Consider the following 18,611-nt stretch of genomic DNA (forward strand, 5'->3'; position numbering starts at 1 on the left):
ACCACTAACATCTACATGAGAATATCTGATCTACCTTAGAACTCAGACAATATCAGGTTACCCTGAGATGTTAGTCTGTTGCCTAAGCACATTCAGACAATGTCACTCATTAACAGTATCAATACAACAATGCCAAGCATGCAAAAACAACATGAAAACATACTGCTACATTACAGTTGAACAGTGAGATATAATTCAAATTTGAGGTACTGGTCAGCGTTACTTTCATGTACATTTTGAATGGTTTTAAAGGGACTGCTTTCCTAAAATCTAGTTTGTAAAAGCTGAATATATTGCTCTGATCCCTGTAGTATGTATATAGTCTGCTCCAGACTGCTCCACTCTGAACATCTCTGATTCGTGCTGCTCAAAGTACATATTTCTTCCATACTTACACAGAGAAATTAGAGGGATTGCTTGCGCAGATATGCTGTTAGACTCCATCCTTGATGTACTGCACGAACATGAGGAGCTGCAACACTAAGACATTTATTGTATCCAACAGTGCCATATGTTTCCCAGACGGCATGGGTAACACTCTTTAGAGAATCAAAATAAAACTCAGCTGTATTAAGGCGTTTGAATTAGCAGTTATTTAATTTCTGTCATGGCACCATTTTAACTGACATAAAATAAACTGTTCTTGTTTTAAAATGTCTTCACAACACTTCTGGCACATTTCTGCCATGCAAAAAAAGAAGATACATTTGACACATTAGATACACAATAATGTGATTTTCTTTGCATTAATTTAAATATCAACACTTATCAGAATACTGTTAACAGTATGAAGAGAGAGAAAGCAGATGTGGCCATATATAACAGCAACAGCAATCTCATTAAAACTGCACAAAAATAATCATTTTCAGCATATTTGAATCTAATCTGTTTAGAATGGACTTATTTTATGAAATGAGTTGCCTTTGTCCTGCCACAGAGGCAGGCAGTGTGACCTTTGGAATGAGGGCTGCACTCTTCCTCACCCTCACCGCCCCCCTGCTACACTAGCTTTGGTATAAAAGCCCAGCTCTGTCAGTCAGAAATCAGTCTCATTTGAGTACTCGCCAACTCTAAGGAAAGAGCTGCACTGAACCCATCATGGGGGATACTAAGCTCTGCCTTTTGCTGCTTTTAAGCACCATCGCATTGACAAGTAAGTTTGGCTGGGGCTAAGAAAAAGAATATTCTACCTTCTGTCTATTCTCTCTAATTTCTATCTTTTTAAGATATTCATAACCTTCAGGTTCAGATTACGTTTACTACCACTACTACTACTACTACGACTACTACTACTACTTCTGCTGCTGCTACTACAACTACTGCTGATAATAATAATAATAATCATAATAATAATATTAAAAATACTACTACTAATAATAATATAAAACAATGCTGTAGTAATTCCTTTATATCATCATGACATACTAGAAAAAAAGGGCCTCTGAAAGTTTCAGGAGAATTCTGCAATTGAGTTTATTTTAATTATTCTTAATTAAAAGAAATTTATAGGAATTTTTAAAACCTTTTAATATTAATTTTATATTATTTCTTGTTATATTGCAGAAGCTCAGGAAGAGGATGCACCATGCTTGAGTAAGTGTACTGAAACATTTCATACAAAATTTTTACATTTAAAAAAATGAAGACATTAACATATTGGAAAATTTGCTGGTTCCAAAGGAACTGGTTTTCTTCCTGAAAATATCTAATAAAAAAAAAAAGTTATTTTTCATTTCAGTGTTTGCATACATTTGTGTAGAGAATTGTGTAACTGGCTTAACTCTGTTTATTTCTTTAAATTTTTCTAGTTGCCAAAAGGTATAAGAGCTTCCACAAGTATGAGTACCTTTATGAAGCGGAGTCCCTGAATGCACTGAATGGAGCTATTAATGGCCCCAAAGGCAGTTGCAAGGTACAACTGAATGTTCTTCCCTGACTGTTGCTTTCTCAGTCCTGATTTTTATGAAGAAAAAGCATAAACTGAAGACTCTTCACACATCTCTTAAATTTCCTTTAGGTTGTGATTGAAGTCCCAGGCCCATGTAGCTACATTGTGCACACTACAGAGTGCACACTGAGCGAAGTCACTGATGTTGATGCAGATGGTAACCCAGTCTTCGCACCTGCTGCTGGTGCTGAGGCCTTCAAGGCTGCCATGGAAAAGTGAGTCTCTGATTACGTCTGTGGACATGTTGAAGTGGGAGTGAATTCTAAAGTAAATTCTGGGTTTCCACCTTACCAATCTACTGAGGTGACAGCTTCACTGTAACAGAAAACCCAGATCAGTCTAAATAATGGTCATGACCAAGCAAAATAAATCTAACTAATTTGCTACTGTTTACTTTTCATGAAGCCAATCCATTAGAACATTGTGGAGAGACATATTGATGTAGTGCTGGTGATAGGCATACACTGGCATATACTGACCTATTTTTGAACCCTTTATTCAGGCATCCACTGAAAGTGACAGTTAAAGGAGACAATGACATCAAGTTGTTCCCTGAAGATGATGAGCCAATCAATATCTTGAACATCAAGAGGGGTATCATCTCAGCTCTTGCTGTGCCTGTGCTTGAGGAAGAGAGGAACAAGAGGATGGTGAGTCAATCATCAGCAAAATATTGACCAAAGCTTAGCACAAAAGCACGGCACAAGGGAAAATGGCTTAAAGTATGTTTACTAGCTTCTTTCTTGTTGACTGTGACTACACTGCTGTAATTTTAGGAAAATACCTAGTCATGGTTGCATATCTGTTGCCAGCTTACTCCATGTAAATCTTAGATTTGTAACTTGAAAACAATTGTGGATATATGCTCTATGGTCTATAGATATTTCACACATTTCAGTTAATTTCTTCCTTCTCTTCTGGTAGACAGACTAAAAACACCCACTGTTTGCAGTTTAAACATCCGTTTATGATAGCAAGCAATTTTGGAATAACATAATATCTGCAATCTAATCATTAAAATGTTGTCTCAATCCAGCCCACCATTTACGGATTGTGCAAGACTGACTACGCTGTGAACGCAAGGGAGGACATTGCCACTGACGTTACTCTCACCAGGGACTTGTCCAGGTGCGACAACTTCAGGCCAGTCAAGGACCACACCAGCCCCCTTGCTCTCATTACTGGCATGGTGAGTCTTATAGCTAGCATGGAGTACTACTTAAACCAAGAAATACTCAAATTATTATATATATTATTATTCATAATGTGCATGTATGTAGTCCCAAAAGTATCTACTTGGCAGTGTAAAGATAAATGAGAAAATGTGTGATTCACAAATGAAGATGCTTCCGAAGGGACATCATCATTGGCATGTGAAGTTTTGGTCAAATAGACAGTTAAATTATGTATTAGCTTGAAGTCAAACATCTGCTTTGTTTCTTCATACAGCACTACCCTCTTGCCCAGCTGATCAGAAGCACTCAGACCTGCAACTACAAGTTTGACAATGCACAGTCCCACATGACTTCTGGCAGTTGCACAGAGAACCATATTCTTGTGCCCTTCTCTCACAAGTGAGACATCCACACTTTGATATTGAAAACACTGAGATTTGAATATTACTCAGTTTATTCAAACATATCATAATTGTTTTGGTTCTCCTAATTTCACATATATACCCTTCTGCAGGGGAGAGTATGGTGTTACCAATGTTGGTAAACAGGCCCTTACTCTTGTGGAAGTTACTGAGTACGACGAGAGAGTCTTTGACCACAGTAAGAATGACATCCTTTGTTTATACAAATGAATATAGTTTGCTTGTAAATGGGTGAAAATGTTTAGAAGATCAACAAGTTATTTCAACTGCAACTGAATCAATACATGTCATGAGAAGTTACTCATTCTGCTTGCCAATCTTTAGATGAAGCCAACATGAAGACCCTGCACCCTGATGCCAGCATTGACCAGAGCCCTATTCAGGACAAAGATGCCGCTCTTGCTGTTCTCAGGGAGCTGGCTGGACTTTCCAAGACCAGTGATGGACACAAGAGAGCTTACCTGGCCCACAAGCTTGTGAGCATGATCCGCAAGTTGAACGCTGAGACCTTGGCTGCTGGCGTGCACGAGGCTTTGGAGATCTCCCGTCCTCTGACCTACCAGGCCTTGTTCCAGTGTGGCACCCCAGAGTGCAGCACTGCCATCATGCAGATCCTTAGGACTTTCGATAGCTCCTCTGTTGAGATCGATGCTGCCGTGTTCGCCATGGGGCTGGTTCCCAACCCCTCTCGTGTCCTTGTCAAAGAGATGCTTGAGATGGCCAAGTTCAAGCCAAGCAAACCTATCTACTATGCTGCAAGCAATGCTGTTAGAAGGTGAGTAGCTGAACCACAGAGAAAAAAATGTGCACACCTCTCTTTTATATAGTCTCTCATATACTCTCCCCAGTAGTATAATTATCTTTCCTTACCTCTTTCACTATGTTCCAACAGGCTTTACCAAGCTGAGGGAAAAGTGACCCCTGAGATCCAAGCTGTGGCTGACTACGCTCTTGAACAAATTGGAGATTGCACTGGTGATCAGGATCACCTGTTCTTGTCCCTAAGGGTGTGTATTTTTGTGTTTTCTCTGGCAAGTCACCCAGAGGTTGATTTGTAAAGTTTTGGACCCTTAACTCAAAGCGGCTTGTTCTCTAGGTTATTGGCAACATGGCTGCTGCCATGGGAGCTGCAAGTCCTGCCTTGAAGTCTGCAGTGATTCAGTGTGTCAACCAGCCCGCAGCCTCTCCAGAGGTTCAGCAGGCAGCCATTCAAGCTTTCAGACTGACTTCTGTTCCTGAGGAGGTACATTTCAACTGTGTGGTGTAATAGTTAATCTGTTTAGGTATCCAGAAAAAAAACTATTCAATGCACTACACTGCATTCCCAACTCAAAATTCTGCTAATGTCCAATAGGGCAGAGAGGTGCTCATGCAGGTCCTTTTGGATGGAGCAGCTCCTCTGCAGAAACGCGTGGCTGCTTACCTGATCTTGATGAAGGACCCTCAGCCTGCAGAACTTGCTCAGTTGGCTGCTGCATTGCCCGCAGAGGAAAACATCCAGGCCAAGAGCTTTGTCATTTCCCATGTCACCAACATTCTTAGCTCTACTGCTCCTGAGACCACAGAGTGAGTGGAAAATGAAAAACCTGCTTTGTTCATTTGAGGCTTCGTAATATTTTGTGACACACCGCCTTGTGTATTGTTATTGCCATTAACTATTTTTTGCTTTCTTTTCCTAGACTGAGACAGAAGATCCTTGATGCTCTACAGGGCAATGAGATTGGATCTGTCATGGATCCTACCAAGTTCTCTCGCAATTATAAGATGGCTTCTCTGCAAGGAAACATGATCTTTGAATCCACAAGCCACTTGCCCAAGGAGGTCATGCTTGAGATGACCCTGAAGGCTTTTGGATATGATATGGACATGGTTGAGGTAGAGAATTAACCTCAGACTTTTATTTCAAATATCTTACCACAAATTCATTTTCCTTGGTGTTGATTTTTACTTTGTATCAGATTCCTTCATCAGTCTTTTCACTTTCAGATTGGCATGGAGGGCAAAGGATTTGAGCCAACTGTGGAAGCCTTGTTTGGTGCAAATGGATTCTTCCCTGACACTGTCCTGAAAACTATTTATTATGCTGCTGACAAGATGCCAGTTCAGATTAATCAAGTCCTGAGGAACATCCTGCCAGCCTTGAGGAATGACAGGAAAAAAAGACAGGTATTTAAAATACAATACCCTCTCCATGTTCAGAACTTACCTTATTATATTCCACTGAAAATTAGATAATGAATATGATTCATTCTCTGTAGGCCTCACAAAACATCATCAAGGAAATCAGCCGTAATGTCAACAAACTGATTGCGGAACTTAAGGCCCACGATGCCCCAGAAGCAACGGTCTACCTACGACTTCTAGGTGCTGAGCTGGGATTCCTCAAGACAAAGGAGATGGAAGAGATGGCCTACTCTGCAGCCATGATGATCGACAACCTCCTAAAGATGTTCCCCACTGACGTAAGCATAGTTGCACACCAAGACTTAAGCAGTAGGTCGTGTTTTAAGTGAAAAGTTATTCATTTCCGTGTTTTCAATTACAGCTCATAAAGGGACTGCTTTCTAGTGCCGATAATGAGCTCTTCCTGCACTACATCTTCATGGACAATGAGTTCTACCTGCCGACTGGTCCTGGTGTCCCATTGCGTGTAGCTCTGTCTGGTACCTTCACTCCTGGTGTCAAAGGAGGACTGAGCATTGCTCCCGACATGGTATGCTGCTGTTCCGAAGAATAATTATCAGAATTTTTTCAGTTGATGGCTTTTGGGAAAACAAAATCTGAACATGAAAGATTTTAATCTATTTTTCATGCCTTGGCTATTTTCTACAGAGCGAAGTTGCTTTCATGCCATCTGCTGGAATTGAGTTTGTGACTGAGGTCGGTGCTCACTTCCCTGATTATGTCCACTCTGGCCTGGAGATGCACACCAACATCTTCCATGAGAGTGGCCTGAGAGCCAAAGTTGCCATGACTGACAGCAACGTCAAGCTGTCCATCCCTGCTCCTCAGGGTCCAACCAAGCTCATCAGCATTACGTAAGACAATTTGCTGTATCTTCAGATTTATGTGCTCCTCTCACAATTGAAAGAAAATTTCAACCAATCCAATATCAGTACTGAGTGTGAAAATGTCTGACTTATTTGCTTTATGCAGCAACTCACTGGTTTCTGTCACCGGTGCTGAGATCAAGCCTATTCCTTCTGTGATGGAACGAGTTGATGTGTCAGAATGCACACCGCTCTTCCCTGGATTGAAGTATTGCACTGCCCTGCAGTATTCTGATGCTATGTCCAACGATGCTGCTCCCTACTTCCCCTTCACTGGTGATAGCAAGTAAGCAGAAAACAATGGAGAAATTTAGAGCTTTGCTGTAATATTTGAAAGCTCCGTTGGTGTACAGCTTACTTTAACTGGCTGTTTCGGCTTTCTATTAAAGGCTTGCTATTGAAGTGCATCCTACTGGTGAAGTGTCTGAGTACAGTGCAACTATCGACTATGCCTATGAAGACAAGGTGGACAAACTGACAGTTGATGTGAAAGCAGAAGGTAAGACAGTTGTTCCACATGATCAAAATTTATGTTTGACCCAGTGTCACTGATCCCTCAAGCCACCACTTCTAAACCTCATCATCTCCTTTGCTCACAGGTACATCTGTGGAAGCCAAGGCTGCTCTTATGTTCAACAGACAGAAGTACACCGTCTCCGCCGATCTCCAGATCCCTGATTACGACCTGGAAGCTGGGCTCAGATTTGGAGCTGTTGACCCAAGTACAAAGGGCAAGGGCACTCACTCCATTCAGATTGACCTCATCAATAAGAACATCCCACAGGCATCTCTGGTTGCCCATGCCAAGTAAGTCAATTCTGTCAACATTCACTCCTGTTTCAACTCACTGCACTCATTTGGTGTGTAAATATCCCTCCTCCACACAACAATATCTGATGCAGGCATGCAGACTGGCATAATCATACCATATTCACACTGTAACACAACTACAATATCTCAGTTTCTGCACTGTAGTGGTGTTAACATTTGCAATACAGAACATATCTGAAATCTGTTAGATTTACTGATCAATCCTTAGTTTTAAGATACTTATAAAACAAAATTCTGCACCCAGGATTGAGGCAGTGAAGGATGCCAAGCTGGAGGTTCAGCTGCTCGTTCCCTCTGTTCAAGCCGACGCCACGGTCTCTGCTAACCTGAAGCATGCAGAAGAGCTGACACTTGAACTCAAGAGTGACATTAAGCTCCCTGAGACCTCCTCTGTGCAGAGTGTCACCCTGAAATATGGTACAGTGGCATTTATACACATATATGTCCTCTCTGTCATATCAAATTCTAAACATGCCAAAAGGATCAATGCACCCAAGAAATTAATGCATTAATATGTGATCCAATCTTTAGATGCAGAGAAAATTGAAGCTGAGGTTAAGTCTGATGTGAACTCGGAGATTCACAATATCATCCCCAACATTGATGCTGTTAAGACCATGGCCAATGGTCTTCTTGATCATCAGATTGGCCAGACTGAAATGAAAGTCCGTGACATCCTGAGCAAATCAGTTGAGGTAAGAGAAAAAGCAGTGTCTGTTCCAGTTCAGTAAAGGCCATTTTCCTCTCAATCTGAAAAAAAGTGACAGTAATATACTCTGCATGACTTAACAGGCTTCAAACGCTTACCTGGAGAAGTTTGCCGGTGAGATTCCCTATTTGCAGAACCTTAGAGTCCCTGCACTTCCTGAGATCACGCTGCCCGAGAGACTCTTCCTGAATGCGTACGTTCTTTTTTCTGTTGTTTATGAGACTGTTGCTTTTCTGTTGTTCTGTTGCTTTTTTCTGTTGCATTCATTCAACTGCTCTTTTGTAGCAAGTCATAATGAATATACTATTAGCTCTTTGTTTATTTTTTCTCCAGTCAGATTATTTAAATCAAATTATTTTCTCTAAACAGTGAGGCTGCAGCCAAGTACCACTTCGGTCAACATCACTACACCATCATCCTTCCCTTGCCTCTTGGCGGGAAATCTTCTGAGGAGCTGAACTTCCCTGCTGCCCTCACCACCCCTCATCTGGCTGTGCCCCAGCTTGGCATAGAGCTGGCCTCTGTTCAGATTCCCCTCCCTGAGGTTTTTGTTCCTGAGAGCATCACTGTGTCCCTCCCAGTTTTCGGAATGGCAGAGCTGTCTGGCAAAGTCAGCAGCAACCTTTACGACTTGGAGGCGGCTGTCTCTGCAGGCAGAGATCCCGTAGAGAACCCCAGTTATTCTGCCAAAGTAGAAGTCACTGGAACATCACCCGTGGACCTCCTGTCACTCAAAGTTGAAGGTACATTTCCCTCCGTGTTCATTGTCAGATGTGGGGCACAATTACCTCAGTGTATAGTATGTAATGAAATATTAACTTATCAGCCCTCCACAATTCCTTTACCTTTAACACATCCAATGCTTCTCTCTTCAGGGTCTGCGCTGCTTGCTGGTACCCCCGATGATTCTCTCAAGGCTGAGCTTAAGACTTCCGTAAGCCACAAGCTTATTGATGCCAGTGCAAGTGTTGTGGAAGAAGTAAGAATTGCAGAGAAGGTTAGTGTAAAAACAAGCAGCAAGATTGAAGCAACCAGCCCCCTGGGTCTGCAAGTGTCTCTGGAACACACTGGCCAACTCGGCGTCAATGCTGAAGAGATCTCTGGAGATTGCAACCTTGAGGGATCCTTGAAGGCAGGACCTGTGTATGGCACTGCTACCCTCACACCATCTTTTGCTGTCTTCCCATTCAGGCCAGAGGCAAAGATTGATACATCTCTGAAAGTTGATTCAACACTGCTCCAGGCTCAGAACACAATTGCTGCTGCCTTTGCCAATGGCGAGCTTTCTATTGCATCCAACACAGCAGTGTTTGAAGATTCCCTGACGCACGTCGCTGAGGTCACCTTCAAAGAATCCACTCTCGCTGTGAAATCTGACACTAAAGCATTAGCTCTTGGCCTTACGGTGCAAAATGTTGCTGAGGCCACCGCAGGTGCTGGTGTAGTTAGCATCAAAGTGGACAGTGCTGTTGAGCAATCTGAAGACCGTATCCACTCTCTGGTCACCGCTACCCTGGATGTCAATGGTCTGGCTGTGAACAGCGACGCCTCTGGCAAACTGGGTTCTCATAGTGCTGCCCACAAAGCCAGTCTGACCCTGAACAAAGATGGCCTGATTACTAGTGGCACCACTTCACTGCAGAGCCCTCTAACCTTGGAAAACACCTTCAGCGGTGCGCTTGATGCTTCTAAGGCCTCTCTGTCCATCGAGACTAAGAGTGGATATGCGGGGATAACAGCTGAGAATACTAACTCTCTGACAGCCTCTCTGTCCTCAGTTGCTTTCGCTTCCAAAGCCGACGCTGTTGTTGCAGATGGTACCTCCTACTCACACGACATCGCCTTTAATGTAGAACCTTACACCGCTCTTGTGAAAATCAGCAATGATCTGAAGATCCTGCACGTCAACCTGGTCAATGAAGCTGAGCTGAAAGCAGAGCCTTACAAAGCTGACCTGACAGGGAATGTGAAACTTGCTTATGCTGAGGAAGAGCTGAAGCACACCTATGAGATCAGCTATGCAGACCTGGCTGCCACCGCTAAGTGTAGCACCACTGGAAAGCTGTTGGGAGCTCACATGAGTCACAACTCAGAGGTGGATATTGCTGGTCTCTCTCTCAGAGTCAACAACGATGCCCGATTCAACTCACAGCCACTCCGATTTGACACCACCATTCGTGCTACAGCTGTTCCATTTGCCTTCAACGTTGATGCCATTGCTAATGCTGATGGAGACTTGAATCTGTATGGCAAACAGAGTGCTCAGCTGTACACTAAGGTTCTCCTGAAGGCAGAGCCTCTGGCTTTCGCACACTCGCATGAATGCAGAGTTTCAACAACCCAGAACCTGGACAACGGCGTTTCCATCGAGACCAACCTTGATAACAAGGTTGACACTATTCTCTCACCTTCAGAGCAAAAGGCTGCATTGAGACTGAAGGCCAAAGTGAACAATCATGCCATCAACCAGGAGCTTAGTGTTTTCAACACCCCTGAAAGGCTTGGATTGGAAGTGTCAGGAGCAGTCATCACCAACCTCTTAAACACAGTTGATCAGGAAAACCAAGATTTCTCTGTCTCTGGTTTCCTGAAATATGACAAAAGCACAGATAGCCACGTGATTAATATTCCATTCATTGAGAGTTTGCCCGCAATTCTGGAAAATGTCAAAATCATAGTTGTGAACATGGCTGAAGCCTTGCAGAGTTACATCAACAAGCATGACATCGCTGCCAAGATTGAGAATCTGCCTCAGCTCATCAGTGACTTTGTGACCGAACTGAACCTGGAAGGACGGGTTATTCAGCTGAGAACCGAACTGATTGCTCTCACTCAGGAGTATGCCATCACCCTGGACGACCTAGAGGCCTCCCTGCTGAACATCAAGGCTGCTCTTGAGAAGCTTTTGAGTGACTTGACCATCCGCATTCATGACGTTGTTGACCTTGTGAAGGAGCTCATTGTCAGCGGCACCCTGTCTGACACAGTTGTGCAGAGGCTTACTGAGGAGCTGAATGCCTTCAATGAAGAATATGACATCAGTGCCATTGTGCTTGCTGTCATTGAGGCCATTGAAGATGTGATCAAGAAGATCGATCTGGCGAAGCTGCAGGACAGCAGCATTGCCTTCTTGCATGACCTTGATGCAAAATATGCTGTTAAAGAGAATCTGGAGGAGACAATGAGCAAACTGAAACAGATGATTGAGAGCTTTGACAAGGCTAAGCTGGTGGAAGACTTGAAGAACCTTATAAGCTCAGTTGACATTCAGAGTTATGTGGAGACCGTAAAGGCTCAAATTCCAACAGAAGAACTCACAAAGATTGTTGACACTGCTAAAGCTTTAATCACTGAAATGAACATCATTGAGAGGTTGAATGGAATCTATGGCAATGTGAGGTCTGTTCTTGTCAAATATGAAGTTGACAAAAGGATTGAAGCTCTTCTGGACAAGATTGTAGAGCTTATCAAACATTTCAAGTTTGATGAAACAGTTCAGGTTGTTGCTAATACTCTGAAGACTATTCCCGTCCCTGTTACTAAACTTCTGGATGATGCCATTACTTACCTAAAGGAAACTGAAGTCAAACAAGCTATTGAACACCTGAATGAGCACATTGATGCCTTTATCAGTCAAGTCAAATCATTTGACTACAATGCATTTGTAGATGAGGCAAATCAGAAAATTAGTGAATACATCACTGAACTGAATACATTAATCTCATCACTTGAAGTCCCACAGAAGGTTGAAGCTACCAGAGAGTTTCTCAATTACATTGTCTCATCTTTGAATGCTTTCTTAGAGGAACTTAGGGAAGTCAAAGTTGCAGATGTGATCAAAACCCTGAAGGACATCATTGACAGTGTTGTTCTTAACGATGTCAAGACATTAGTTGATAATCTCAAGCAAAGAATTCCTGAGATGGATCTGAAAGGAGAAATTCACCAGGTCCTGCAGCAGGTCAGCGATGTCTACACCAAGATCCTGACCATTGTCACTGATTCTTTTGTTGTTGTGATTGAGATGGCAAACAAACTGCTTGCTGAGCAACCAATCTTCAGTGAGGTGAAGCAACTTGTTGAAGGAATTGTCAATGGACTGAAGACAGCTGAGCTGGAGCTCCCTTCACTCACTGTTCCATTCACCAACCTGGTCCTTCCCTCAATGAAGATAAGCCTGGACAAACTTCAGGAGATTGAGCTCCCATCTCAGGTTGACATTCCAGAGTTCACCATTCTGGGATTCCACACTGTGCCAGCCACCACCATTACCTATGACGACCTTAAACAGAGGATAACTGAGATTATTGACTTCATATTGAACTTGGAATTCAATATGTTGGATGTGGATGCCTTCTTTGGAGAACTGAAAATGAACTACCTCCCTGATCTGTCTGCAGTTACACTGCCAGAGATCACAATTCCAGAGATCTCACTTCCTGCCATCCCAAAGTTCAATCTTGAGCATGGCCTGGACATTCCCCTGCAGATTCCTGAGATTAAGTTGCCTGCAATCCCAAGCGAGCTCCTGATGCCATGTTTTGGAAAGCTCTATGGTGAGATTCGTGCCAGCACTCCAATTTACAACATCAGGACTTCTGCTGAGTTCCAGAACTCCACTGACAGTGAGGAGACACCCCAGTTCACTATTTTCATTACCTCGCAGGGTAAATCCGAAAGCTTAGAGATTCTCAACTACAACCTGGACTCTACAGCCCGTGTGGCAGTTCCCAAAATGAGTCGTGTGATTATAGCTGATACTCTTAAGTTCACCCACAGTGCTGTTGCTGTTGAACACCAAGCATCAGTGACCATCTATGGCCAGTCTGCCCAGGCTTCTGGAAAGACAACCATTAAGGTCACCACAGCTCCCTACACAGGAACCATCGTCAACAGTGCATTCCTTGCCATTGAGGATGGAATGTCTTTTGCTGTGGATACGACCTACAACCATCAAGTGGACGTCCCTCTGCTCACATTGACCAGTGAGGCTTCTCTGACTCAGAAGCTAGTTGTTCGCCAGGAATCCACCACCATCACCCTGACCGTTGGCAATGAAGGCACTGGGAAAATTGGCCTATTTGACTTCTCTGATGAAGGTACCCATAAGAGTGACCTGCACTTTACCATTGACCCGAGCACTGCCAAGCTCACTTTGAGTGGAGACACTGATGCATCTTCTTTGAAAATCAAACAAAAAGTCAGTGCTGATGGTGTTGTCTTTAGCCACATTACCTTTGATGCCCGAGTGGAGGCTGAGTCTTCTTTCATCAAAAACAGCTTGATTGTTGCATCAGGGAATGCCCACTTGGGTGACATGAAGGTGGAAGCAAAGGTAAACCATGACACAGAGCTTGTTGGTGCATTCAGTGGCACTCTGTCCAATGCTCTCAACATTTTGATCCAGCCCATTGAGGTTGTCTTGGATTTCCAGAACAAGGGTAATACCATACTCAGCCTGCCTGAATCACTATCTGCCAAGATTGATCTTCAGAACGATTACTCTGTGACCCTCAACCTCGACATGCAGCAGGTTAACACTGTGGCCCTTCTGCGCCTCAACCAGTACAAGTACAGCCACAACTTAACTATTGACCACAACAAGGCAGAGGCTGGTGTCTATGCTGCTGTGAATGGTGAGGCCAACCTTGACTTTCTGACTGTCCCAATCAGCATTCCTGAAATTGCTGTGCCAGTCATTGATTTCAAGACCCCAGCTATCAATGACATCAACTTGTATGAGCACACTGGCCTTAAAGACCTGCTGACCACCACAGAGCAGACATTTGATGTGGATGCTAAGATTGTGTACCAGAAGAGTAGGTTTGCACCCATTTTTGATCTGGGTCTGATCAGTGTCCCTGCTCTTGGCAACTTGATTTCTGAGATGACTTTCAAATCCGCCATCTTCAATCTGAATGCAAATGCTGCCATACACGGAGACGATGACCTCGTGATCCGCATTGGTGCTATTTCTGCCTCTGTGTTTGAGGGTCTGAAAGCCAAGCTTGATGGAACCAGCAGCCTCACCACCAAAAGAGGAGTGAAGCTGGCCACTGCCCTGTCCCTAGAGAATGTTCACATTCAGGGAACTCATGACAGCACAGTGAGCCTGAACACAGATGATCTGGAAGCCTCAGCATCTCTGACTACTGTGGCCAAGGTTAACCTGCCCATCTTGACTCTTGAAGCTAGCCATCACCTGCTTGGAGACACTAAGACTCACCCCACTGCAACATCCACCCTCAAAGCCAAATACACCATGGACATTCCCATCATCCAAGCTGTTGGAAGTGGAGATGCTGAAAACTCTCTGAAAATTGAAGCTGGCCTTTTCTTCATCTCTGCCGAGACAGCCACGAAGGGAAGCATTGATGGAACATTCCTGGAAAGTGGTGTGATCAAGGGAGCTCTGGACAACGAGGCTTCTCTCTTCTTGGGCCGTGATGGTCTGCGCTCCACTCTGAAGACTGTTGGCAATGCCAATGTCAATCGCGGGGATCTAAAAGTGGAACTTGATGTGGATGAGAATCTGGCCCTGGAAGCAGCTCTTAGCCGTGTGTATGCTGTGCTAAAACTTGCCTGCAACAATGAGATCAACGTCGCTGCCCTCAACACAAAGGGGAAGCACTCTGCCCAGGCCACAATTGACTTAGCTCCACTGAATTCTCTGACTGCAGATGTTGAGATTGACTTGTCTCAGCCAAGCACCCTTGGTGATCTTAGCATCTTTGAGAAAGCTGTTGCAGAAGTGACTGCAGCCAAGCAGACAGTAGCCAGCACCAGCAAGATCATCTCTCCTGTGTACACCACCAATGTTGAGGCTAAGGTTGAGGGTGAAGCCCCCATCTACACAGTTATTTTCAAGGCTTCTGCAACTTCTCCCATTGTTCTGCTGGATTATGATCTTGATAGTGAGTATATAACTTTTAAACATTTTGCTACATTAACAGTGATGTATTTATCAGTGACAGTTGTTAATGCTTCAGTTAATTTATAAAAATGAAATTATTTTATTTTTGTGAGCATTCAAACTATTTTTTATTCTTTGCGCAGGTTCCATAAGCTCTGCCATGGACAACGATGCCTTGAGCCTTACTGCTAAAGCTGTCCTTACACATGCTGAGGCTACTTTGGACATTCAACATGTTCTTTCCCTGGCTCTGAGGTGAATTTAGATTCCATGATTACCATTATGAGAAAAAACGGGTAATGCACAGTAATTAACCAGTATTGGTCTTCATTTTCAGTCACACTTTGAACATGGACATCACAAGCCCGAGCTTCACCGATGTGAACTTCCGCTATGCTGCCCGTACAGATGGAATTAGTGTTTCAGTCTCCACACCTTCCACTGGCTTCCTTGGACTTCAACTCCAGGGAAGCATCCCATCTCAGCTGCATGCTAGGCTATATAGCCGCTATGCAGTAAGTGTCCTTGATTTTCCAACTCCTTCTCATTCATTTGAATACAGTTCTAAGCAACTTATGAAAGAAGACAACTTAGAACAAGTCGTGGTTCCAGTGGTACTCACTTTCAGTTCTACTGGTTGCTCCTTCACAAGATGAACATAGAGGCTTTTATAATAGTTCAAAATTTTCAAAGAAAATGGTAGTAGCATTGCTTCACATGTAATTTTTATCGCTGATTATTTCAGTTCCAGTATTTTTTTTTCCAGTTCATGAATTACTGCCCTGAAAGCACATTGTTTAATGAAATATTTTCTTGCAGTCTGCACCTGAAGATGATGTGGATATCCTGAGCATTAGAGCTGCTGCAAAGGAGGATAAGAAGATGCATCTCCAGGCAGCCTACAACCTGGAGGCTCCCCACGAGATGATCATGGGCCTGAAGGAGAGACTGCCTGCTATCACCTCATCCATCACTGGCTTTGCTGACAAGTATGGCATCCTTGGTGCTGTCAGAGGACTGTGGGCTACCATTGTCAATGGCATCACTGAGGCCTACACTGCTGCATCTGCACACGCCCCCGAGCTGAGTCAGCTGTCCATTCTCTTCAGGAACGTCATTGTACAGTATCAGAAAACTGTGCAAATCTTTATTGATGCTGCAGTCAAGATCCTGAGGGAAACGCATATCCAGCTCCCTGGCATGGAAGAGAAGACAAGCCTGCCTGAGATCTGCCAGAAAGTCACTAGCAATGTTGCCACAGTTCTGGAGCAGCTTGTGCAGGTGATCACTGACAACCTGGAAGTTTACCTCACACCCATTATTGAAACCATCAGCCCTGTCCAAGTGGTACTGCCATCAGGTGAGGTCATGACTGGAACCCAAATTCTGGACCACGTAAAGAGCACCCTGAAGACACTTTCAACTCAGGCTGTAGAACTGGTAAGGGAGTTGGAGAGTCTTGATGTGATCCTTCAGAAGCTTGGTGAGACCCTCCACGCAGTGGTTGAGAAGGCACAAGAATTCATTGACAACATTAAGTCTGATATCCTTGACACCGCTGCTGTGTACCTCAATGCTTACTATGCCAACCTTGTCACAGTAGTCAAGAGCCTGTTGGAGATGGTTGATGCTGAGCTTACCATTGAGAAGCTGAATGAAATCATTGGGCACTGCTTGGATTATGTTATGTCCATTCTGAGTACAGTCATCAGCACAGTTGCTGGTGTTCTACCTACTGATGGTCTTGTAAAGGTAAATGATGGAAAGTTGGAGATTGAGCTTCCTTTCCCCTTCCATCAGTAAGGCAATTATTCTGGATAAACTGTGAATACTTTAAACACTACCTGTTGAATATAAGGTGTGAAAGACCACCATGGATGCTTAATGCAAATATAATGTTAGCATGTATTTAAAGCAGTCTCAGTAGCTTGAACAGCTTTTTAAAACAGAAGTGTATCATTCCATTTGTGTAAATGACAACTGAAATGCAAACTCAATATTCACCTCAAAAAATATATCTTTATTGAGTGTTTCTTCCATTCATGTCTAAAACATACTATGTTATGAACAAAGCTCAATAAAGATCATTTGTACTGCATTTTTGTTGAGCTCTATATTTTTTCTAATGTGTGCAAACAACGACATCTTTGGGTATGCAAAAACATGCAGGGATGTAAAAATGGCGTCAAGTGAGATTTTCACAAATTTAAGAAATGCAACAATATTTGCAGGAAAATCAATGGACACTTACAGTTTCACTAGAACTATTCCAGTAAGTTATGTGACAGTTGTAATGGATATAGATTTATGGACAGAGGAAACATATAACAGAAGTCATGTACTAAAAAAACAGTTGCTCCTATAAGGCAGTTTACTAAATATTAGTACTAATAATATTAAATACATCTTCACATCTGAAAGCAAGTACAACATATACTACCACATAATAACCCTTACCATACAGGACATAAGATAAAAAATATTCATAAACCTTAAGTCATAAAGTAGAGATTATTGAACAATTTAATGAAGGAAATCACTAGTGCAATGTTACATTTTTCATTTCCAAACTCCTTTGTCCCTGTCCTGTGCGACTGATCAAGTAAGGAAAGACTGACTAAATCATTATATTCATGACCGCTGTCAAAGCAAATCCCCTTTATTGTTACACTTATTGTCAAGTTCAGAAATAGACACCATATAAATAATGTGATTTATCAGTCTTTTGAATTAGTATAATAATAGTTTTCTTGTTAATAGCTATTCTAAGCTCAACTGTAAATGATAAAAAACAGTAATAAAACTCTCTAAGGCATTATAGTGTTGTTGAAATTGTATAGAATTTAACATAAGCCTGCAGACAGCACACATGTGCAAATGCCGACTCACAAGTACACAATCAAACAAGAATTTGATTCACCTTGTACATAGCCTCTTACACCAGACATTTTCACCAAGTAGCTTTCCAGAACATCACAAGTGAATTGCTAAAAGAGGAAGCCACTGTTTGGCAATAATAGGAAGACTCCTGGAGAGGAAGCAAAAGTCAAACAAGGGAACCCACGGTTACATAACAGGTTTAGAACAGTCATGGGCTGTAAGTCACATGATAGACAGACAGACAGATAGATAGATAGATTCTTTATTGTCCTTTTGCAAGGAAATTTGTTTTCACGGCTTATACAGAGCCTCACACATGATTACGTAAACACAACATGCCCCACAAAAACACGACATACACCTAACATAAACATAACATGACATGAATAAATATACAACTAACGTAGATACGGCCATACAGCATACCCTCAATAGACCCAGCAATTCATTTTTGTCCACTGTAGTGGACATTATGTTTTTGTTCGTATCCCTCATACTATACATGTCACTCTATTAAGTCCTGTTGATTCTCAAAGAGGACTACTGGGGCTTTAAAATGACATCACATGTGAGGGGGTGTGACCTTGCCAACTTCCTCTTCCTGTCTTTTCAAAATGGCTGCCATCACCATGAGCACATTTTACGGAGGAAGGAAATTCATAATTAAAAATGTTTTTGAATGT

The 18,611-nt window shown here is 42.8% G+C and overlaps 1 protein-coding gene across 2 annotated transcripts; it reads left to right on the forward strand.

The window, feature by feature from the left end:
• The first annotated feature begins 1,058 nt into the window (after nt 1-1,058).
• Nucleotides 1,059-17,146, forward strand: LOC115810881 (apolipoprotein B-100). Of its 2 annotated transcripts, XM_030772907.1 has the most exons (28): nt 1,059-1,153; nt 1,564-1,593; nt 1,809-1,912; nt 2,018-2,163; nt 2,451-2,598; nt 2,985-3,137; nt 3,398-3,522; nt 3,638-3,723; nt 3,870-4,320; nt 4,438-4,552; nt 4,642-4,788; nt 4,900-5,111; nt 5,225-5,420; nt 5,532-5,711; nt 5,804-6,007; nt 6,091-6,258; nt 6,378-6,583; nt 6,702-6,881; nt 6,985-7,094; nt 7,195-7,402; nt 7,671-7,843; nt 7,958-8,121; nt 8,219-8,328; nt 8,505-8,878; nt 9,011-15,049; nt 15,192-15,303; nt 15,386-15,563; nt 15,868-17,146. In XM_030772907.1, the coding sequence occupies exons 1-28, from the start codon at nt 1,099-1,101 to the stop codon at nt 16,849-16,851; spliced, it is 11,358 nt and encodes a 3,785-aa protein (XP_030628767.1). In that variant the 5' UTR covers nt 1,059-1,098; the 3' UTR covers nt 16,852-17,146. The 2 variants fall into 2 exon arrangements, with proteins under 2 accessions (XP_030628767.1, XP_030628768.1); XM_030772908.1 differs by lacking the exons at nt 15,386-15,563; nt 15,868-17,146 and having other exon boundaries at nt 15,193-15,303.
• The last annotated feature ends 1,465 nt before the right edge of the window (nt 17,147-18,611 follow it).

Source organism: Chanos chanos, chromosome 4 (assembly GCF_902362185.1).
Source record: "Chanos chanos chromosome 4, fChaCha1.1, whole genome shotgun sequence".
Lineage (NCBI taxonomy): Eukaryota > Metazoa > Chordata > Actinopteri > Gonorynchiformes > Chanidae > Chanos > Chanos chanos.

Bases quoted from the DNA above. Each gene is read 5' to 3' on its own strand.
- LOC115810881 (XM_030772907.1), top strand. From the start codon at position 1,099: ATGGGGGATACTAAGCTCTGCCTTTTGCTGCTTTTAAGCACCATCGCA. The intron at 1,154-1,563 runs GTAAGTTTGGCT...GTTATATTGCAG, and splicing joins AAGCACCATCGCATTGACAA to AAGCTCAGGAAGAGGATGCA. The intron at 7,095-7,194 runs GTAAGACAGTTG...CTTTGCTCACAG, and splicing joins AGTTGATGTGAAAGCAGAAG to GTACATCTGTGGAAGCCAAG.